This window comes from Terrapene carolina, unplaced genomic scaffold (assembly GCF_002925995.2).
Source record: "Terrapene carolina triunguis isolate 2854851 unplaced genomic scaffold, T_m_triunguis-2.0 Scaffold84, whole genome shotgun sequence".
NCBI classification, from domain to species: Eukaryota; Metazoa; Chordata; order Testudines; family Emydidae; genus Terrapene; species Terrapene triunguis.
The window spans coordinates 20111487-20135991 of record NW_020664435.1 but is presented as its reverse complement, the minus strand read 5'-3'; the positions used below and the strand labels follow the sequence as shown (position 1 = coordinate 20135991).

At 40.4% G+C, this 24505-nt stretch overlaps 1 protein-coding gene across 6 annotated transcripts in view; it reads left to right on the top strand.

Moving 5' to 3' along the window:
- Positions 1-24505, top strand: part of HDAC9 (histone deacetylase 9) — a 343727-nt gene that overhangs the window by 42267 nt on the left and 276955 nt on the right. For 2 of the 6 annotated variants that reach the window (XM_024219724.3, XM_029910977.1), the window contains 3 exons: positions 19880-20121; positions 21173-21323; positions 23200-23320. In XM_024219724.3, coding sequence (XP_024075492.2) covers positions 19880-20121; positions 21173-21323; positions 23200-23320 — 514 coding nt within the window. Of the gene's footprint in view, positions 1-19879; positions 20122-21172; positions 21324-23199; positions 23327-24505 lie in introns of all 6 variants that reach the window. The other 4 variants (XM_024219723.3, XM_029910976.1, XM_026649421.1 and 1 more) reach the window with 3 other exon arrangements.

Below are 24505 nucleotides of genomic sequence, written 5' to 3'. Positions count from 1 at the left end.
TAAGTAGCTGGTGCCAAATACAAAACTACGGTAGGTAGTTGATGATGTATTTTTAGCCAAGCAAAGCATGCAATGATCAAAATTCATGCCCGAGGAAATTCTAATCCCTCTATGTATTGAGTGCACACAGCTCCCATTTACTTCGTAGTATTGGGGCCTAACTTTCTAAGGCCCTGATGCTACACTGGGATGCATGGGGGCAGTTCACCTCTCTCAGAGGTGTTGTTTCAGGCTCTCTTCAGACTCAGGCAGATGCTACTGCATTGTTTATACTTAGATCACATTTTTGACCTTTCCTTCACAACCTGAGGCTAGAAAGTTACAGAAGAAAGAGAAAGAAAGCAAGATTCTGGTGTAATCACATCACCCTCAGAGCTGCAGCCCTGGGCATGGGACCTATAGTCCCTGTGCCTTAATCCAGCTCTGTTTCACATATGTTTAACTTTACATTCAGTGGGACCACTCACATGCATAATGTGTGAACATGTGTAAGGGTTTGCAAGATTGCAGTCTTAGAGAGTTTTTGGTAAGTCTAGGTAGCTGAGCTGAGGCTGCTTTCCTCTTCAGCATCTCCCATCCCAGCCTGACTGTTTTATGGTAGCACTGAAACCCAATGCTTCTGCAGCTTTAGCTCAGAATTGTGTTTATTTGCTTGTGGCAGGTTTTATTACAAAATAAAAATTTCAAGAATCCTGCTTTCAGGGTGCTTTTTTTCCCCAAAGAAGATTATAGTCACTCTGAAGAGTAAATGACCGAGTTTTAATGGCATGTAAAGAATCAGTGCAATATAAATCATGGCAATCGTGTATTTCAAAAAGAAACCTTAAGTGGGCTGGGGGTTTTTGTTGTTGTTGTTGTTTTTTTTACAGCAATGCAAGCTACAGATTCCAAAAAGCCTAGTAAAACCATTAGGAAAAAACTGTGCTAGAAAATACAGGTATTTGGGTACATTAATCATTTTACTCAGCAACTGAAGAAGTGTGTTGATACTTCTTTACCCCAGAGACTGTGGTTCAGTCCTTGGTGCCCATAATTGGGAACCACAGTAATTTAGCAGGAAGTTTATACTGGTCTCGAGTGTACTTCGCAATATTGTGTAGCCGATTGTGGAAAAGGAAATCACAGAAAGAAAGAGTTACAGCATCTCTGCACTCCTTCCCAGGCCAATAAGTACCACTAGATCAGTGACTAGTCTCAATAAGGTTCCACAATGGGGGATGCCAACAAAGGTTTCACAATCAGATTAGTAGCTAGAGATGTTGCTTACATACCATTCTGATCCCAAGGATTTAGAGAGAGCACGATATGGGAGGAAACTTTTATAATAGTTTTTTTTTTTAATTATCCAATAAATTGCAGTTAAATTTGGTGTCCATTTAAGTCCTTGTTTATTGCCACTCCTTTGGCACTGTCTGTGCTGTGATCCTCTGTGTTTTGTCAGTCAGATTGTTTATTTGCATACATTGCTGCTCCAGATATTGCTGTATGAGACAGGACATATGTTTAGCTTGTGTAGAAAATAGTATTCATCCGTAATAAGAGATGGGTAATAGCTGTATACTGAGTGGACTTCTTGGTGCTATGCATTCTGACCTGTGTGTGGCATTTATTTTCTCTCTCTCTCTCTCTCTCTCTCTCTCTCTCTCTCTAAAAAAATCAGTCATAATTACTGTAACATATACCATAATCTATCAGAGAATAAATAGCTGCAAATATGCTTTCCAAGAAAGTGTATCTCCTGATGTATAGGTGAGAAATTACTTGTATAATAATGCACACAATTATTACTACTGTTTCACTGCATCATAAATATCTATTTTATTTTTTAATCTTTGATTTTGGCAAGCTCACAGCATGTTCAGTAGTTTTTGAGAGACTAAATGCATTGCTGTCTATCCCTGGAACCCACAGAACCAACACTATGCATATAAATAAACGAAACTTACTTTCACAAGAGATTGAATACATTTTATTGCATTGTGCCTGTCTACTCTGTGTCAATATGATTCTCGTGTAGAAACAAGAGCTGTGAGATGTGCCGGGGAATAAATAGATATCTTCTAAAAAAAACTGTTGTCTTGAAATACCAAAGGAAGTGAATCATGCAAGTCCTTAGAATTGAGCAACATTAACTATATAAAAGATGCGTTTTACTACTTGGGTCAGACTGACATTTGCTTCAGAATGAATAATTTTTATTTGGTTTTTCTTTCTCATAATGATAATGGGGAATTTGTGATGGGAAAAATGTTTCAGCTAAATTGCACTAGGAAGTTGTGGAAGGCAGTTTCGGATAGACCATTTTAGCTTATTAAGACTCTTGATGCCACAACTGGAAAAGCCAGCGGAGCTTTCAGTTTGGTGGACCAGGAGCTGAGCCTGACTGTCATTATCAAGATATATGATGTCATTGTTATGACTAGGGTGACCAGACAGCAAGTGTGAAAAATCGGGACTGGGTGGGGGGTAATAGGAGCCTATATAAGAAAAAGCACCAAATAGCGGGACTGTCCCTATAAAATCAGGACATCTGGTCACCCTAGTTATGACAATAGTTAGAGCCCAGAAACCCTTGGAACTTGACACACAAAGAGAGGAATATAAATTGGATTTTTTTGAGCAGAAGATTCTATTTATTAGATTGGAAGACCGTGTGAGTAATTCTGCGTTCAATAAATGACCATGAGAGTGCAGTAATATGGGCTTGGGTATTGTCATCAGATATTACTATAGAGAAAAAAATTGATGCACAGGTTAAAGTAACACTAACTAAAACTAGCAATAGTTTATGATCTCAGCCTAAGAATCATTATACCTAAGTATTTATATAAGTAACTTGACTGGTAAAGTTCCTCCGAAGTCTAAATATCTATTTAAAAAATATAAATCTAATATTAACAATATATATTTTTTAAATAATCCTATAAAGCATAGCCATTGTTATTGTGGATTCCACAATAAACTATTTTAATTTTGTTTTAATGTCTTTAATATGATTCAATTTTAATATTGCTTTGGGATTATTACAGTAAATGTAAACTACTGAAAAGTACTTTGTATCTTTTTAAACAGCAATGCTCAAAATCAATAGATTAATATAATCAGGAAAAATGCTTAAAAGTTGGGCGAGGTGCGTGTAGGGTGACCAGATAGCAAGTGTGAAAAATCAGGACACTTTTTTTCAGGGGATGGGGGTACAGTTGTGTATATTAGACAAAGCCCATAATATCGGGATGTTCCCGATATCATCAGGATGCCTGGTCACTTTAGGTGTCTGGCATACAGTTTGTCTGGCCACCAGTGGCAAGGAAGCTCCAGAACTCAGCCACATGTCTTTTGTTATTTACTCAAGCAGTTTCTTGCTGTAATGTTTTTATTTACCAAATTGCTTGATGATGGAATTTGAACAGATTAATATGCCTGAGGGAAAATCAGCTCTTCTTAAATAACAGCAATTCCACTTTAGGCCATGTTTGTCAAAAGAATCCGTGTGATCAGTGGGCAATGGCTTTTTGGCTGGAAAACTAACTTTAGTTTCCAGAAGTTATCAAACATGCTTGCTTGTTGAAATGAGGTGAAGACTGAAGGATTAGATGCCTGTAGGTTTTTGACTGTTCACCCAAAATTCAAAATCTGTTTTGCTAAACTTTCCAAAATGGACAGTGAAAATTTCAAATTCAGATCTAACATCTTTTGGCTGTGGTATGTTGTTTTAATATGAGCTAGCTAAGGAAAGCACATTTCTGAAAAATAAAATTAATATAACTGCAAATAATATGATGTAAAATGCCCACTTGAAGTTCTAGAAGCATTTATCCCCAAAGAGCCGCTCACGATCACCCACCTTGTTTCTCTAATATCCTCATATCCTGGGACCAATATAGCTTCAACAATGCTCAAGGTCATTCTCAATGTATTTCCCCATGCAGTTCAGTTTTATCATGTATCTATTGAATGGTGGCCCAATTCATCTCTCACTGAAGTCAACGGGAGTTTTATCATTGACTTCAGTTAGAGCAAGATCAGGCAGAAGGGCTAGAGATTTAATTAGATAAGCATCTGAAGTGTATCTATCTTAAGGTTTTATACTGCCACCCATCAATCTAGTATCTAAACCCTGACTTCCCTGGAGCTCTGCGCCCTCTTCTCTTCTTCCTCAATCCATTTATTCTGTAATCAGTCCCCACAACTCCATTCTCTCTGCCACCACCTTCCATCCCATGGACTCTGAACCCTGGCTCACAGCTCATATATTCTGGTCCTATTCTCATCCCTCTGAATGCCTCTGGAAACAATCCAAGGACTTCCTTCTCTACAAATGTATCCTCTCCTCCTTTATGACTATCATCTTTCTCACAAACCACTTCTATTTCACCTTCCCAGAACTATTTCCTCTACAGGTTGTTCACCATCTTTGATTCCCTCCTCAAAATTTCTGGAGTGTAGCATGATCCCCTTGGCAGCCCATATGGCTTCCAAAATATCTAGGTGGTCTTGTCCTCTCCTCCCTGGATGCTTTCTCTAAGCACTAGCAACTACCATTTTACAATCAAGGTTTAATGTGATCTCAAAAAAGGTTTTGGGTGTATCTTTGCTGACTGATTGGATTTCATTAATAAACACAATTTTAGAGATACTACCTCACCCAAAATTTTAGAGCTCAGCCCTCTAGTTTAAATGCCAACTCACCATCAATCAACCCATCTCAAAGTTGACCCTTTAATGTAATGCCTGGGTTTGTATCTGAGGTACTTATAGGCCTCATTATTGTAGTATCGGAGTGCATCAAAATCTTTAATGTATTTATTCTTACCACATACCTGTGAGGTACGGAAATATTTTGCCAGAAGCTGGGAATGGGCAACAGGAGATGGATCACTTGATGACTACCTGTTCTGTTCATTCCCTCAGGGGCACCTGACATTGGCCACTGTCGGAAGACGGGATACTGGGCTAGATGGACCTTTGGTCTGACCCAGTATGGCCGTTCTTATGTTCTTATTATCCTCATTCTACAGATGGGGAACAGAGGCTAAGCAATGTGCCCAAGGTCACACAGGAAGTCTATGGCAGAGTAAGCAATAGAAACAGGTCTCAAGTCCTAAACTATCAGCCTAATCACCGAAACATCCTTCCTCTTGCTTAATTGAAGCCCAGCCATTAATTGTGACCCCCATGTAACCCCATCCTTTTTAAAGTTTTCCTTCATGTCTGCCAGCACAGCCTTTAGATGACTGGTGTTTAGAGCAGTTACTCCCACTTTGTTCTTCACCTAGCTCTTGGTGTACCATATCGGATGCAATAATTCCATAAGGGATTGTGAGTCAGGTCCCATCAGTTGTAGAGGATATCCTGAGAGTGCAGAAATAGAAATTCTTACCTGTACATGGTCTTTATGTATCACAATATGACCCCTTCAGTTAGGTTACAATTTCAGTTAATACCATTAAATTTTTTTCACAATGAACTATGTTAAGATGGGCCCACATAACTATTAGTTCAGACCAGAAAAAACCTAGAAATACTAGTTTTAATGTGGTAAATAGTTCTTTCAGTGTCTGGCTGATTAGGCTGGGATCCTTGAATTTTAATTTTGGGTATCTAATTCCCTTAGACTGATTTGAAAATTCCAACCTGAGTGTTTATACTGGGTCTGATCCAAAGCCTACTAAAAACAATGGAAGTCCCTTACGATCAGGCCTACTGCAGTCTTACAGCTATGGAAAATCTTACTGGGGAAAAGAATCTCTAGTGAGAACCTGAGGAAAAGATACCAAAAATCCTCTTACTGGAGTGACTCGTTACCTGTCAGATGAGAGGAAAATAGAAGCAACCCACTATTTATAAATTGATGTGCTAAGATGCAGAAAACCAATTAATGGATAATAATTTCTGTTTCTCAGTTTCTTTGAATCAGATGTGATACTATGCTTTACTTATTATTTCCTAGCAGAACTGTACAAAAATGTTCTATGTAGTTACTTCATCTAATGGTCCAATTTCTGTATATATTTAGAAGTGATTCATTTGTCTAGTCAATTAGGTTATAGAGTATTATGGAACATACAAACATTTTGCAGTGATTTTTCAGAATAAGAGTCATTTCCCTATCTAATGCAGCAGTACCTGGAAAGCTGCCATCATGAAAAAAATCCTATAGTTTGTTTGCTTGGTGATTAAAAATTACAAAGGCAAATGTTTGTCAAAATGAAGAGAAATTTTAATTTTTCTCACCCAGCATCTTAAAAACCATAACTGTGCTTGCTCACAAGATGACTTAATCAGAAGTAAATTGGAGACAGCCTGCAGTGTTTACAGTTGTTACTTAAGAACATAAGAATGGCCCTACTGGGTCAGACCAAAGGTCCATCTAGCCCAGTATCCTGTCTACCAACAGTGGCCAATGCCAGGTGCCCCAGAAGGAGTGAACCGAACAGGTAATCATCAAGTGATCTCTCTCCTGCCATCCATCTCCACCCTCTGACAAACAGAGGCTAGGGACACCATTAATTACCCATCCTGGCTAATAGCCATTAATGGACTTAACCTCCATGAATTTATCCAGTTATCTTTTGAGCCAGCGTATGTCTAAAACAGTTGGTCTAAGGCTGGGTCTACACTACAGCGGGGGTCCGACCTAAGATACGCAACTTCAGCTACGTGAATACCGTAGCTGAAGTTGCGTATTTTAGGTCGGCTTACCTGGCGGTGAGGACGCGGGAAAGTCGACTGCTGCCGCGCTGCCGCCGACTCCGCTGCCGCCTCTTGCCGAGGTGGATTTCCGGAGTCGACGGCAGAGCGATCAGGGATCGATTTTACCGCGTCTTCACTAGACGCGGTAAGTCGATCCCCGATAGACCGATTGCTACCCGCCGGATCGGCGGGTAGTGAAGACATGCCCTAAGAGAAATAAGGAAAGAACACTAATTTGAATGGAAATCTGGGGTATTGTCCTGACAATGGGAATATTAGAACATCATTCTAGACCAACCTGGTCACTCTACAGTCATACATGAAAGATTATATTAAGAGGAATTCTATTCATGGGAAACATTTCTAACAACAATTCAGGATTATTCTTCATTTTTGATAAAGTGAAGACCACACTAAATTCAACCTGATTTTAATTAAATTGCCCATGCATATATATCTTGATAGAAACCAGGGAGTCTGTTTGCATTCTCTTTCCCTTTTCTTTTCTTTTCTTTTAATTCTAAATGTATTTTATAGACTTAAAAATGGACTCCCTCTGGTGGCTAAAATAATAGCTTTACATTGCAGTGGATGTTATCCATAGGTCTATTTGGTCTAGGGAATATTGAGTATGCCTCATAGCCTACAGTATTTTTGGGTTTCATTGTTAAAAAGATCTTAATATCTATTTTCTCTCTGAGTGTCAGATGGATCACTATATTTTTAGTGCTCATTATGTCTAACATCAGAATATTCTGAATTGAATAAGAACAGTTAAACAATTTTGTGTTAAAGAAGCAAAATGAACCCTTAGCAAACTAAATAAATATATGAGCAAAGTCAGATCTAAACCATTTCATGTGTTCAAAGAAGCCAAAATAGAAAAAGAAGAGTTCAAATACACAGTATAATAGATTAGAGAAGCTAGATAAGTCACATAATTGTGTGAACTAAATATTAGATCTCTCAGCAGCTTAATTTTGTTTTCAGCTCAAGAATGTAATTTGATATTCGAAGAAAACCCACGAAGTATGACTTTGCCAAGTAGACCTCACTGTTTACAGTGGAAAGAGTCCTGTAAAATGTTGATTGAGTAGAACTGTGAATGTGTTGTTTCTCTTCTTCTCTACCTTAAGCAATCTCCATAGTCATTTTTAATAGCAGAGAAAAAAAAACTTTCTTGGGATTATTTTCTGTAAATTGCTTTGGTTTGAATTTGGATGCTGTAAAACCAAAATGTCTTCATGTTTGGGAGGCAGAGGCATGCATTAAGTGTTCATGACGATTGATGGGTACTTCCTTGATTTTCTTTTTTACTTTCTGTTGTGTGTCATTTTGTGTAATCCCTCACACTGAAGCTCCTCTCTTATAATCATAAACATCAGTGGTGGAAAAGATCTGCTGATTTATATATAGTCCATCCCAAAGCCAATCCAGGATTGTTTTCCAAAGTAAACACCAGCTGCAGGAGAGGGTGCAGTGGGTATGTCAGGGCCTTCCAGTCCTCTATAATCCTCTCACCAGACCTAGAGGGACCCTCCCAGGAAGCAAGGCCCAATAGCTTTCCCATCCCTTCTTCAGGGGAAACTGGAGTAGTAGCTGCCTTCTCACATCAAAATCATCTCAGCTCTGCATCTTGAGCTCTGTATAATTTTTTCATTGGTTGTTTGTCCCCTTCATCCCACTCCACTCCTAAAACTGCAGCTCTTCATCGTACCAAGCCTCATGCTGCCTGCTCATTGTGCTTCCCCCTCTTCTTCTGAGCCCCTGTAGTCAGCCGACCCTCAGCTTCAACTCAGCTATAGTGTCTTGAGTCTCTTGCCCTTGGGTCCCCTACAGGAGCCGCCCTTTCCTGAGCAATCTTATTCTTCACAGCAGGAGTTCAAGTCATTCCTGGGGTCTTTTTTGAGTCCAATTTACAGTCCCCTGGAATCTAGCCCCTGGTGGCATTTTCCAGAACCCACCACAGGTTGCTGGCTAGAAGCAGGGCCGCCCAGAGGGGGGGACAAGTGAGGCAATTTGCCCCAGGCCCTGGGCCCCACAGGGGCCCCCACGAGAATATAGTATTCTATAGTATTGCAACTTTTTTTATGGAAGGGGCCCCCGAAATTGCTTTGCCCCAGGCCCACTGAATCCTCTGGGCGGCCCTGGCTAGAAGCAGCTCTCCAGGGCCTTCGCTCAGATTGAGCTTATTGTGTCAGATTGCCCCAAACAAGGTGGTTGAAGGAAAAGTTTAGTAACTGCCTCAAGCTGAGCTGCCCTTGCTACCGGAGCTCACTAGCAGTCCTTGGCAGCGCCTCTGCTCCTAGGAAAACTGCCCCCTCTCCCCGCTTCTGTGGCTAGTCTCACCCTTCTAAACTCCACTTCTCCAGGTGTGCCTAACTGGTGCGGCCTGAGTGCAGGAGGCCTTTCCATCAGTCACCCCCTTTCATTTCCCCCTTTAGTCTAGCCCTAAATTTTCCTGCCCCTTTATTCACTCACCTCGTTTGCTTTAACAATGCGTTCGTCTTCCCTGTGTCATCTCCACTACCAGACACACACAAAAATATGGAACTGACATGGTATGTGTTTGCTTTCATTGTGGTCTCTTTGCATTTATGTTGTATCCCTTTGTGGTCTAGTAGCACCCAAAATATTCGAGGTGTGGCGTGTACGTGTGCACGCACACACACACACACACACTCTCTCTCTCTCTCCCTCCCTGGCCTGAATATCATGCAGTCTAAGAAAACAAGGAACATATTAAAGGTAGAGGAAGAGGGAGATAAAATATACAATGAAATATATCATTTTGTACTAATAAATATAAACAGTATTTAACAACCTTTTATGTACAAGATCTTTACTCTTTGGGTAGCAGTGCAGGTTTCAATAAGTATCTCATTACCAGTTTATCCAGTCCCACATTGCAAAAGACCTTTAAAGGGGTATTATTATCTTCCTGTTGGGATTTTTGTTTCTCCTCTGTAGGAAGCTTCAGTTCAATCCCTCCCCTTTTCTGTTTCTGTGATTAGAAACCATATTTAGCCCCCTGCTTGTCAAAGACCAGAGTGTTCCAAAAACATTGATTAAAGGCATTGAAATAATCAAGTGTATTTTTTTAATTTCCTGGCATAATGACTTCTCAAGAGGTTGTGAGCTCAGCGAGTTGTGGCACATTAAGTTACACTATGCAATGTAATAAAACCTGGGCATTCTCATATCTAAATAACATACATGTAGCTGTAGAAATTCAAAAGGCTGAGGCTTGCTAAGTATGCCTTTTAGAAACGTAAATTCTAGGGTCTTGGTTTTTTATATACTTTTTCTAAATTATGTTACCTGCTGTCCTCTGACATGTTTGCACTGCCTTGGCTGCCTGACATCGCCCTCACTCATATTCTCTGGGAGCAATGGGTAGCCCATGTTTGAGCACCAAATTTATTTGCGGACAGTTTGCTCGCACATGTCTGCCTAATGTATGAGCTGCATTTGGTAGCAAATGGTACTAGGGGACACAGCTACCAGCCCACTCAAGTGATACTTCCTTTGGGATCTCAGCTCTAGGAGAAAATTCTTGACCCCTCTCCTATACTTTTGTGATTTGATGGAAACTGGTTTTATCCCCACTGCTGGAGAGTGCTCAGCTGATGGAAAGCCATTATAGCTACTAGCCTTCCTACAGCCTCCAGTGCAAGAGAATGGTGGAGTGAGGAGGAGGAGTCAGAACATAGTGTGCTCTGGCTAAGTTTTGTTGGCAGACAGTCCCTTGGCCGTGTTGGCAGCTAGCACAGGTTACAGGAGCCCTGAGAGCCATCAGAGCCAGGTGGCAGAATCAGGGATCCGTAATCAGCTCTGTAACCCTTCCCCACCCCGCCTCCCCCAACCATCCCTTTCTTTTCCAAGCCTATTTTTAGCAAACCAGAGAATCAGGCCCATAATTTTTTTACTATTCAATCTCAGTGACTGGGAGTAAAAATGACCCTTTGGGAATTACATTACATTCATTTGACAGTTTCAAAGTGGTGTTTGCTAAAATCCTTCTTAGTTAGATTTGAACAAAAGTCATTGAGAGAGTTTTTTTTGCCTTCTTTGATTTCACACAGTAGTTTGAGATGGGAATTGCAGGATTGCTAAAATCACAGTCCAAGTTTTTATATTTTTGAAAGAAAGGAGGATGGGGAAAGCATGTGGCCAGTGTATCACTGCTATCCTTTACTTTTTGCAAATACATCAGGATATGGGTGTGCGTGCGTGCATGTGTGAACACCAAGGATTCATTTGGATCAATGTTTGTGTGTGCGTATATACATAGGCACACAGCCAGTTATATGATCCTATCTAATTCACACTTTAGAACTCTGTTGCGTATGTCACATGGATTGAAAACTGGCTACATGACCTTAAACAAGGGTAATGATAAACTGTATTGAGTTGGGGATATATGTGTATTTAGTGCTGCAGACAATGCTGTCACATTAGATCCAGTCTTCAGTAATGATCAAGAAAAGACAGGAAAACAGGGCTACGGTTGTGTCTGGTCATTGCATGGGGGACATAAGGCTTGAAGAATGCTTGAGTAAAGAAAACTGAGGGGGGATCTGATAAGTCTTCAAATATGTTAAGGGTTGTTTATAAAAAGGACGGCAATCAGTTGTTCCCCAGGTTCACTGAAGGTAGGACAAGAAGTAATGGGCTTAATCTGTAGCAAGGGAGATTTAAGTTAGATGTTAGGAAAAACTTTATAAGGATAGGTAAGCACTGAAATAGACTTCCAGGGAAGTGGTGGAATCGCTGTCATTGGAGGTTTTTAAGAACAGGTCGGACAAGCACCTGTCAGGGATGGTCTAGATTTACTTGGTTCTGCCTCAGTGCAAGGGGTTGGATTAGATGACTTTTCAAAGGCCCTTCCAGTCCTACATTTCTAGGATTATATTATTACATTTTCATTCTCACCTGCCCTTTCTTGCATACATATGCAGCGGTCAGGCACAATCTGGCCAGGTAGATGCAGATATGATGTATCTACACATAGCATTTATACTGTGTGTATATTATATTATCATTATTAGTTGTCACCATGAGTGTAGCATGGACATTGGAGCTGTGGAGGAAGTTCAAAGGCTGGGGAGAGATTCTGCAGTTTAAAATATATCCACATTTATCCTTGGCATATTTTTATCTTGCCTGCAGGAGAAGTATCTAGAATTAAGACCATTCAGATTCCCTGTAAGAAAAGGGCAGTTTCTGAAAAATGAACAATCCCATCTGTCAGCAGGTGTAGAGAATCTGTGGGTAAGAACAGTACTGGCTGAAGCATAAATAGAGCAACATGGAAATCCAAATATAGCCCAGGTCTGACTTTGATAACATATCATCATGGTTTTGGTCTTAACAGATTTTGAATTTGTTTCATATTTTAATATAACATCTTGTATGCATTTGCCTGTAATCCTCTGACCCCTTTTAGTTAACAGCAAGATGTTGGCTTGATGTTTGCAAGAAAACTGGAAAACTGATAAATGGAGCTTTTTGCTAAGTACTCACTAGTGAAGTAATAGCAAACACTACAACATTTAAGAACTTCTTGGGTATTACAAATTATGTGGCATTCATGTTTGTGTTATGGTTTGTTATGACTGTTTAACTCAAAAACATATTTGCAGAGAAAGAGTCTGAATTTAGTAAATCAATATAATACAGGCTTTGATTTTTAAAACAGCCAGCCAGCTAGCTTTTATTTCAATGTTGGTATTTCAAGGCCTCTCACTGATATTTTAGAAGTTTGTGGTTGTCTGAGCTTCCTTTTCAGGCCCTTGGGAAATAAGAGAATGGTAAATCAAAGCCCAGAACGCTGTTTGCATTTATTTTACTTCTCATTTATGACATGTATGCAAATGCTTAAAAGAAAGAGAGAAAAGGTATAATCATGGTAAGATCCCTTATGAAGAACAAGGAGGAATACATTTCTAGTCCAATCTATTACTCTACTCCTCGATACTGTAACATCAAATGAGTGTCTCATCAGGTTTGGTAATTCATTTATATTTCCAATTTCACAATGGTCCTTTAAGAGTGATCTAAGTATAAATTTATGTTCTGGAAGAAAATAACTGCTGTTTAATTTCTTGTGCTTTCCCTTCCAGGCCAATACAAAGGAGGAGAGAATTTCAAAGGCACAAATGGACACCTAACTCCCATTGAAAGTCATTGTGCCATTTGTGCTTTGAAAATCTCCCTGTGTGTATACTGTCATTTTTTCTACATTTCCATTTTTTCTTTGATGTCCAGAGGCCAGACTATGATAGAGAAAATGTAATTCATGTAAACTGCTTAGAGAAAATATTACAGTGAAATCTGTTAAGTGACCACTCCATGGTCTACAGCACAAGCACTTATCAGTTGTGATGGTAGGGAATCATTCCTATTGAGCATACATTTTGTAAAACCCTTTTTTACAAAACCTAAACTTTAGTCCTAAATGAGGATGCTGGTGTCCCTGGAAGGATAACTAGAATGAGATTTTCTCCCAGCCACCTTGGCTCGTGTCATTCCAGTACTAGTGGCTAAGGTCTTGGGGCCAGATTCTCACCTGGGGTAAATCAGCTTTGCTCCATTGAAGCTGAGAATCTGGTCCTGGGCATCCCTTTAGATTGTGACATATCTCATGGACTGTCTGGCTTGATGTATTCAATACTTTAAAAAATCAAAACTCGTAGCCCCCTTTGGCAATGTACGGGCCCAATCCTGAGAACCATTGAACACAAATAGCTCCTCCTGAAGCGAATGACAGTTGTGAGCACTCAGCTTCTCTCAGAAACAGGTCCAAAATGATGAATTATTGTGTAACTATTTCACATTGGACCATTGCAATAGTTTTCTTGCCAGACTCTGTGTTTCCTCTATCCCTGGCTGTTCAAAACCATGTTGCTCACTTAATTTTCCAGTATTCTCACTACTGACACATCACTCCATTATTTGTTTATTTACATTGGCTGCGTGGTCCTGCCACACCACTTTATCAGCATGCCAGAACTGCTCTTAGATTACAGGGTGTGCAATGTTCCTGTAATTCTGTTGCCCAACAGGGAGATATTTCTTCCTCAACTGGCTCTCAGCTTCTGACCTCCTCTCCTTATACTCTATCTCTGGATGATTGCAAAGATCTCCCTGCATGGGCAGATCTTCTTCAGCCTGCACCCTCTCCCAGTGGCCTTGCCTCACCCTACTTCTCTTGCTCCATCCCCACATGCCTGTCCTGTACCTTCCCATAGTTCTTCCAACTCCCACTTGTAGCCCACTACTCCTATACCTTCCCCCATTGTCCCCCCATATCTCATTTCTGAAACCCCCTAGCACTCCATTTCTACTACCCCCTCCACACACTGCTTCAGGACATCACAGCACTGGGGGAATTCCATGCCAAAAAATGTAAAATTCTGCACACAATATTTTAAAATTCTGCATATTTTATTTGTTAAAATAACACTACATAGTCACACCAGTTTCAGTTATTTTGGTACTTTATTTCAAAATACCTGTCAGCAAGTATGTCTGTAACAATACAGACAACAAAAGAGATTCCCCCAGGACTAGAGAGTTAAAGAAACCCGTACAACAACCCAGTTCCTGTTTCTCTTTATGTTTTTGTTGGGCACCTCAGTCTGGATGTGTCACACGTGCCAACTGGGCACATCTTGGGGGAAAGCTTTGCCCCTCCAGTCTCAGACATCGGCCCCCAGAACTCAGCCGCAGGGAGCCTCTTCAGCTCAGACAACCACACCCCCAACCCACCAGAGCCCAGCTCTGTAGTGCCCCCTAGCCCAAACACCCATCCCTCTACCCCCTAGAGCCCAGGGATCCAGAGAGAGAAAGAGCCTGATGCTGGGTCCCGGGCTTGTATGGAGTTTCCTGCACACTGCCTCCTTCCTTCAGGATGTGCTGGGAACGACAGCTGCCGGGAACCCTCCAGATCCCCCTTCCTCTCCTTCTTCCCCCCGGCAGTGTCCTTTATTTGTGAGCTGGAGAGCTGGGCTCTGCTGGGTCCAGCAGCCCCTAGTGGTGGCCAGCAGCTCTGCAGCACCAATTCTGCAGGGAAAAATAAAATTCTGCACAGAACATTAATTCTGTGTGAATTCTGCATTGCACAGTGGTTCAGAATTCCCTGAGCCTTTACCTCAGTGATTCGTCCCAACTCCTGGATTTTCTACACATGAATCCCAAAGTTCAGGGGTTAAAGTAAGAAGTAAGTTCAAAGTATTCTCATTGATTTTTTTATGCTTTCCCACCACACTCTTACCATTTTAAACTAATTTCTGTGGGTTCTCCAGCACCTTGGTTATGGGCATGTGATAATTTGTTGCTGGTCAACCCATCCCTTCTATTTTCACATTGAAAAATATTAATCTTGTACATGCATTTTCCTCTACTTTTGAATCTTAATTGAAGACTTCTATTATCTCTGAATGTTTGTAACTCTTTACTATGTTCTAGTTTGTTTTTGTTTTCATTTTATGAAGTGAAGATGCTGCTTGTGGATGGTGCTGCACAACTTAATAATAATTTCAAGATTTACTTGTTTTGGAGAATATAATTAAAAAGAGTAGCTCTAACATTTTTTCAATGATGCCCTATAGAAAGGATTCTCTATTTTTTATACCTTGTGTCTCAAAATTGGGCTGACATTTTGAATAGTTTGTGTCCCTTTCTTTGAAGTTTGTTTCTTTGGGATTTTAATAAATCTTATAAGTTTTCAGAAATCCTCCTTTATCTCTTAACATTAAAATTGCTAGCTTTAGGAAAATGACGGTCACCTGTTGTCTTTTGCATATTCCCTGTTGCAATGGGTCATTTAATTTTAGCTCTCCAGCTTTTGCAGCCCTCCCTCTCCCCACAAAAGAAGAGCCACTCCCAAACTCTAAAATGCTTCAGCTACCCTCTCTCTTACCTGCCCCCCAAAAGGTGACAAAAAAACTTGACCTGATCCTAGCTGCTTTAACCTGTCTGCCACCCGTTCCCATCTGAACAACTCAACCTGCTGCCCAGGAAATTCAGTGATGAAGGGGTCAACTTGAATTTCTACACTCCCAATGAATGCACTTACACAGTTCCTCTAGACTCAGAACTGTAAATGCATCAAACAAGTTACGGTAAGCAAGCCTATTAGAATTCTTCATTAAATTTCAAATAAAGAATAGCAGACAAATGGTAACCTGATCACCAGATTACAGCATTCCTTGTGAAAGTTCCTGTGCTTAAAAATGACATAATTGTGTACCAAGGAAGGTAATTGCCAAAGGAAGGGAAGATAGTCCCTGTTGTGATAATATGGTGGTCAATGCCACGGATTGTTGTTTTTTCCTGATGTTTTCTTATAAAAATGGTGAGTAAGGCCCTGATCTTTGAATAGGCCAGTCAGCAGAAATTTAAACTATGAGTCACTGGAAACAGCTTGAAATGGCATCCTTCAACAAAGGAGCTGTGCTCCTGCACTGATGCCCATGTGTAAGGGTGGCTTCAAGAATCAAAGCCTCAGTCAATTAAAATCAGACCTTTTGTATTGTTATACATGGATATACAAGCTCCATGCCTCCATGTACACATTGGACCATGGTGTTTTGCAGGTGTTGCTAATATTTGCCCTAGTGTGTCAAAAACATTGCCGTAAGGCGCATATACTGAATGTAGCCTGTATAGAGACCCTTTTGTGACCCTTGTGTTATTATATTTTAAGATTAAGGCAAAAGAAGTTCTTAAGGGAAACAAATATACTTGTTTTTGCAACTTGCTGAGTGTTTGTTCCTCTAACATTTTGGCATAGTTCCTGAATCGCTGGAGTTAGAGTAATATCTTTAGTTGTCTCATCAGCAGACAGCAGGATGTCAAAGCTTACTGTTTTCTTTATGCCTATCCTCCCCCTCCTTCAGCCAATGATTTTGGCAAGTCCTCAGATGGGAGATCTGAACCTAATGTTTCTTGGGATGTTTAAAAATTCCCACTCCTAGTTCAGCTGTGCACATGTTGCAAACACTGAAAATTAAGGCACTTTGTGTGCACTTGAAAAACGCCGTGTTCTAGTGTGATGTGGATGTGCATAACACATGAAACGTGATCAGAATAAACATTTTTGTGCCTTCTTTGAGCTTTCTAAAATTAAAATGGCGGCGGGGGGGGAAGGAACCTCAACCATAATATGTCAAAGTTCTTATAGACTCTGACTTTGACTTTGAACTCCATTATTCCACTTTTACACTGATTGGCTCCCTCTATGTTATCCTCATGAATTGGTAGGAAATAACGATAATGAAAATGTCCCAGGCCTGTACAACAGCCAGCACCATAACAGTCTGTTTAATTAATGGTTTTATGTACATTTTGTTCAGAATCATTTCTGAGGTTTTGGTTGATGAGGTTAGCTGTTACCAGGGATGCGGTTTCAGTACAGTGGTTGCCATTTAAAAGTCAATATCACTGTACCAACAGTTACCACACAGTAGTATCTGAGATAACACAATTGTTACCAATACTTTTTGACAGGAAATATCTGCATTGTCTCCAGGATCATGAGCATTTGTAGGAAAATATTGACTCTTTAACAATGACCACTGTAAATATTGTATACTGATTTACACAATCTCTGTTTCTGAATACCCACTCGTTGATTTTGTCCCCTCTGGTGAGGGTGGTAAGTTGAACTTGCTGAAATGGAGCCATCAGTATGCAGTTAATATTAGAGCTGTGTGAATTCTTTGCAGCAAGAATTTGAATCCCTTCAAACTGAGCGTGGGTTTCAGGTTTGCTACATTTTGCCGATTGAGAGAGGGAAGTTTCCATTGTTAGAAAATCTATTCACTTTCTCCCCCTAACCAGATAGGGGTTCTCTGGGGATAGAGAGGTAGGATGCTTCTGGAAGGTACAAGTTATAATCAGACTTGAATCACCAGGCAAACATGCAGGGGTTGGTTTGTAGCCAATGCCTGCAAACCAAACCACAGGGTTCAGTTTGCAAACACTATTGCAAACTGAACCCCGCAGGGTTTCCACAGCTCTAGTTACTATTATTGCTCCTGGTGAGGCTTATTATCCTGTCACAGAAGATGTAAGAAAATCCATCTCTCCACTTTAAACATCATAAGCCTTTGTCACCTACAACACAATTAATGTTAAAAATAGAACAGTGCCTATGATAAGATTGTGACTTGCAGGCGATGAGCCATTGTCCAAGTAACAGGGACTTATCTGGAGGGCCAGTCAACCTACACAGAACTGTCAGTTTGCTGATTGCCATTTCTCTCTGAGTTTGATGAAATATTCATGTCTCTGCTCTGCTCTCTGGAAGCACTATTGATTTCTTGTATAAACGCTGCTATATTTAGTCTAGACAAATGGAATGTGGATTGCAGCTGAATAATTTGGATGAAAGGCTGGGTTCTTGACTGCTGCTTTCTCTTGGTCTTGGGCAATTATTTATAATCAAGAGTAGTTTTTGTAAGTTAAGGGTGATTTTTTACAATTTAGTGATTAGTCTCAGAACAAAAGCAAGCAGTTAGGCATAATCATTCTGTTGGGATAGCAGGTTAAGAAGTCAAATTATGCTTTGAGGTTTACAATCACTGTTTCAAGGAGTAAAACAAAATGTTTGATGTTACCAGTTTATTGACAGATACAGAATATAATAAAAAGGGAAAGATATGGTGTCTCATGTCTTCCTTTAAAAAAAAAAGTTTATTTTTTATTTCGCATGTGTCAGATGCCAAAGTATACCCAACAGATTTTAGCATATGCTTAGAACTCAGCTGAATCTGTTGGCTGTGAGTTTTAACTTTCACAGCCAGCATACTTCTACTATTTGTTGGAATGTTTCTACTGTATTCTGTCCCTCTCTTCTTTGTTTTGAACTGAGGGAACAATAAAAGTAAATAAAACATGAGAGAAAATATGTATAGAAGTATGTGCAGCTCATCATTTTGAGACACTGTATTTATAGCCACTCAATTTTTTTTCAATAGAAATAGTTGCAGTGAACTAGTGTGTTTGTTTATAATTCCCCGTTAGTGAATTGAAACACTGCCCAGACAATGCTCAGTGAGAACTGCTCAGACCCTATACTGCCAACTACCAATGGAGATTCTCTTTTAGTACAAGTGGTAGGTGCTTAGGGTTCTACCCCCCACAGTTGATATGAAAACCCAAACAGACCTGCTGTGTAGCATAGTGAAAATCATTAAGTTTGTATATACCCTTGGATTTAATTCAGGGAATGAAAGATCATGAGATTCTTCATTACCCGGTTCTATGTTGTGTTAGCAATTTATTCCATTACCGAGGATGAATTAAAACAGTCTTTTTAGCAAGATCTTTTCATTCCATGATGAGTAATGTATAGTACATCTCTACCCCGATATAACGCGACCCAATATAACACAAATTCGGATATAACGTGGTAAAGCAGTGCTCCAGGGGAGCAGGGGTGCGCGCTCCAGCGGATCAAAGCACGTTCGATATAACACAGTTTCACCTATAACGCGGTAAGATTTTTTGGTTCCCGAGGACAGCGTTATATCAGGGTAGAGGTGTATGTGCCACATTCTATCTACTATAAGTATGTGAGTGTTCATTATTTAAAACCACCACATTAAAATTTAAAAAATGTGTTTTCCCCATTTTTGTCCCGTATAATCCTGTGTGTCTTCCTCTGTGCTTAGCACATTTATGGCTCTCACTGCATAATGCAGAATATCTGTACAGGTGTAAAATCATATTCAGTCAGTCTGAATGTAAGCTTTCTCCATTGAGAATAAGAACCGACACAACTTCAGGGCCTTCATCTTATGCCAAACACCACAAGTATACTAAATGTGTATTGTTACACAATGTCTCACCAATTAAACTAAATAATGCTAAGTCAGCAAATTGCTGACATGTTGCGCAATGTTTTGTAGGAGCTGGGTTCTCATTATTCCACAGGGGGACATTTCTTTAAAAAATGGGAGGAAAGTAATAGGATGGTGTATGAATGTGTTAGATGGCTAGTGGAAATGACTAGATTTTGCATATGGCTTACAATGACAGGCATTTTGCTAACTCGATAAATTGAAGGAATTTGGGGTGAAATTAAATTATTTCTCCCCAATATGCAGCATAAATTCATTTTTGTCTGCATTCATTTATATATTTTCCTGTTGTTGTTGTTGTTGTTGTTTTATAGTGGATGTAAAGTCAGAGGTTCCTGTGGGATTGGAGCCCATCACCCCACTGGACTTGCGAACAGATCTCAGGATGATGGTTCCCATTGTGGACCCAATTATGCGTGAAAAGCAGCTCCAGCAGGAGCTACTTCTGATCCAGCAGCAGCAGCAAATTCAGAAACAACTTCTGATTGCGGAGTTTCAGAAACAGCATGAAAACTTGACCCGACAGCACCAGGCCCAGCTCCAGGAGCACATCAAGGTAGCAAAATCTTTCATTTATCGTGGGGCTCCTCCAAAGTAAGCTGAATATTCTCAGCTGACTACTGGAAAGGGTGTGCTCCTCTCCTGGAAGTTTTTGTGTGATTTAAAGATGTAGTTTGAGTGATTATTGTTGTCCATGTGCACGGTATAGAGAAGTGATGGAAACCCATACTGGATTGGATGGTGATAACATTTGGCTATTAAAAGAAGAATTTCAAGCATAATTGGTAGAGGCTATTGCAGTGTTGTACTATACAGGCAGCCAACCAAGGCACTCTGAATTAGAATACTCTGTCACATTCAGATGAGACCTTCTCAGTCAATCAAAGTCCACATTTTTAACCAAATTTTCAGTCAGGCCTCAATATGGCTGCCTTTTTTGTAGGAGCGATTTTGATCTGCCTAGTAAATGTGACTGGTTTTTTGTTGTTGTTGTTGTTTTTTTGCAGCTGCTTGAGTTTGTGTCCACAAATCACATAGACAGGCCTCCTGCCTTCTGATATTTGCACAAATGGATGCAGGTGCAGCAAATTTGGCACTTTGCCTCTCCAGGCTACCTCACAGAATATGAAAGAAACTGATTTATGGGATTAAACCTGTCATGGAAGAAACACTGAAGTAGATTTTTTGACTGCGAGTTTATGGTCTTGTTTTTTTTTCTTTTTCTTTCTGAAATATCTTAGACTGCCGCTCTGCTAATGTGGTGAGCCTTTCTATGATGCGCCTAACTGACAAATCCAATTGAGAATAGCATCTAGAGTCTGATGCTGCATTGGCAGAGAGTGAGAATAATGTGCAGGTTATACCCACGTTTGGCAAAAAAAAAAAAAGCAAAACCAATGCAGCCAGCTACTTTGTGATATTAGAGCTGATTTTAATGGCAGCTGATAACACAGTATTCCACCTGAAAGAATAGAAAAGTGGGTTACGGAGTAATATGAGCACAGATGAAAGCTCTTGTCTCAGCTATTGAAGTGAGTTATTTTGGCCAACACTGACCTGGACAGCGGTGCAGACTGCATTTGCTCATGTCTTTTATTCTTTGCAAGTTACAACAGGAACTCCTCGCCATTAAACAACAGCAAGAACTCCTTGAAAAGGAGCAGAAACTGGAGCAGCAGAGGCAAGAGCAGGAGCTAGAGAGACATCGCAGGGAACAGCAACTTCCTCCCCTCAGAGGCAAAGAAAGAGGCCGAGAAAGTAAGAGCCACTGTACCAGGACTCAGGATAAAAAGATGATATATCCTTCCCCTCCCATCCCCTGCAATGGGTAATGGCCAGGAGCAAGGCTAATAAGTGTGGTCCTATTCAACATTAAATATTCAGCCACAGGAGTAAGTGGTGTGCCTGCAAACTCAGCCACACTGTTAGTTTATGCAGCTGGGGGCGGGGGGGGGGGGTTGCACCACGGTTGTATATCTTCCTCTGATACCTACCTTGCCTTTGTAAAAATAAAATGCTATGTAGTTTGAAAGCACAAAGCTTCGTTTGAGATCTTCTCTCTCAGATAATTTCTTTATTACCTAATGCAGAGCGCACTACCAAACAGCAGGCTGCTTGCTAGCAAAGAAATTCATTTGAACATTGTTTCAAGATGGAAAACTTAATATAGCATTTAAGTGTATCTCAAGTGAGCACACCTGCTCTAGTTAGATCACTAGTTCTTTTCAGACGGGCATGTCAGTGTTGCTGACGCAGCTTCCTGAGATGTGCCCAAGAGTTCCGTTTCCAGCTCCAGTATGGCTTTAAGGCAAATGAAAGATAGAAAGAACATTGCTAGAATGTGATGCTCACTAGAGGGAGACAGATACAAATAATTCCCTCAGTAAGGTCAGTTTAAAACCAGATTGTTCCAGGGAATCAAAAATGTGAAGTGATTCAAAATGGAATTGCCGCAAGAAGGTATTACTACTGGTGCAGCTGAAGGAGCACAAAGAGCAAACCAGAAGAGATCTGCATACCATGCCTGCAGGATTTACATTCCTCAGCCTTTTTATTTATAAGGAAAATAGTACCCATTTAGCAGGGGCATCTATAATATGTTTTAGGTTTTAAAAACTAAAGACTCAGTGGAACTCCTATCACGTTAGTGGAAACTGCACACAAGTGTTTGAAGGCAAAATTTGACTCTGAAATTGTGTTTTTGAAAGATTTCCTCTGTTCTATTCAGGTTCTTATTTTGCACCCATCACTGTGGTTTCAGAGTGGCTTCCAGTGGTGCATTGAGCAATGGGTAGTTCTTTCCTTTTTTCACCCCACAGGAAACATTGCATGTGGATTTTTTATAACTATATGACATGTTATGTTTATATTAGCAAAGACCAGGTGGAAAAAGTGTGGCTTGCACTTGAAATGGAAGGTGGTGGGTGAGGTTTAAGGTAGTTCCCATATTCTGTGGCAGTTTGTTCTGCTGTCCCAAGTGGCCCCCAAGAAGCTCTGTCTCCAGCACAAATGAGCTTCACTCTTGCTGTGGAAAGTTCCACTGTTTTCAAGAGCAAAATTGTCAACCACAGACCTTATCTTGGAGCATTAGGTGATCTTTTAGGATCGCAAGCCCAGGTTAGTAAGTGCCTTGAAAATAAAGACTTAACTCTGGGGCTTCATGCAGCATTCTGTTAGGAGGCAGTGCAGTAGGCAGATGACAGGTTTGAGGTGCTATTGGCATTGCTTTAGTTCAGTGAAGGCATTATTTGTGGGTAACTCAAACTCAAAGGGACTCAGATAATATTTTATTTTATTTCTGTCAGCATTTCTTTTTCCTAATGATTTGGGGATATTTAAGAGTTGGTTCTGCACCTGGAAAGGATTCGCAGGAGAAAGGGACTGATTCAAAGCCCGCTGAAGTCAACTTAAATGCTACCATTAACTTCAATGGGCTTTTGGATCAGGCCCTGAAAGAGAGGTCTCCTGCAGAGTGAACATTTAATTTAGACTCTCTCCCATTTTGACTGTGATTTCCACCAGGGTTCCTTCTATTTTCCATCACTTTCCACAAGCTGTTGGCTCTTTTTTGTTTTTGTTTTTTCCCCCGGTGCTCTAGAGAATGGGAAGAGCTTTCAATCTTTATGTATTTTAGGGGCAGTGGCAAGCACAGAAGTGAAGCAGAAACTTCAAGAGTTCCTGTTGAGTAAATCAGCAACAAAAGACTCTCCAACTAATGGGAAGAATCATTCCTCGAGCCGCCACCCCAAGCTCTGGTACACGTATGTTCTGTGTTAAGCTGTTTGCATGCCTCACCGATATACTTGCTAAGGGTGGGATTCCTCCCCAATAGGAATATTGAGAACCTGTCTCCAGGCCAAAGTAAAAATTCACCCAAGAACATTAATAAAGAAACAAAATAAAAACACTCCTTACTGAACATAGTAGTATTGAGAGCCTGTACTCAAAGTGATGTACTTAGAGCTTTTCAAAACAAAGTGGTTTCAGTTCACAGGAGTTTGTATTTTTTTTCCTATTTCAGGTCCCAAGTGCCTCACTTTGCGTTTCACATTCAAACCATCCCCATCAAACTCAAAGCAGAGCTCAGCCAAAACTGTCACATTTGGAGACAGAATATGTGAATGCATCCGTTTTCCACCCACACCCATAATTTTCCCAGGTTCACTCAAAAGCTGACTCAGGCTGGCTAAAAAGCTTGTGAACCTAGGCCAAGCTTAGTGTTTATAATGATGCTAGGCAATTTTTGTCTGGCGTTAGACCTGGTTATGAAAGTTTGCTGTGGCCTTGTGGTTCACCTGCTCATGGAGAACATGCATAACAGATTGATAGACTCCGGGTGAGCCATCCCATTTCCAGAAAGGGAAGCTGATGTAATTTGAGGATCTAGGAGAGGTGGAGATTTCTTTTCAACTTTTCTGAAGTTTTAACCTCTGCTGCTATATCATTTATATAAAATCTCAAGAGATCTTGCAAATCTGACCTATTTTTCCATTGGGAATGGGTTTGTGTTTGAGTCACTCAGATTAAGACTCAGACAATGAAACAGCCTCCTTTTAGCCTCAGGTATAATGCAAAGCCATGATATTGTAGATGAAGTTAACAGATATTGTAGAATGCTGCTGTCCGGTCTAATGTGTGGGATTTTAGAAATAACTCTCTAGCATATTGAGAAGCAGTAAGGGATCTCTTAGCTTTTTTCACCATTCTTTTTGAGGTTGTTGGCCCTAGGTATCCAAGAATGCACACTGATCCCAGAGAGAGACCATGAGGACGAGGTTCTCGGGTTACTGAGGTAGTGATGCTGCTAAGCATTGCAATGGCTAAGGATTTACACTCATTCTTCCGGTCCACTTTTTTCACTATTTCAGTCCAGTCTTTTCTGCCATCTTTATCATAGCAGCTGCATCAATATAAAACAACCCTGCAAACAGGACAGTGGA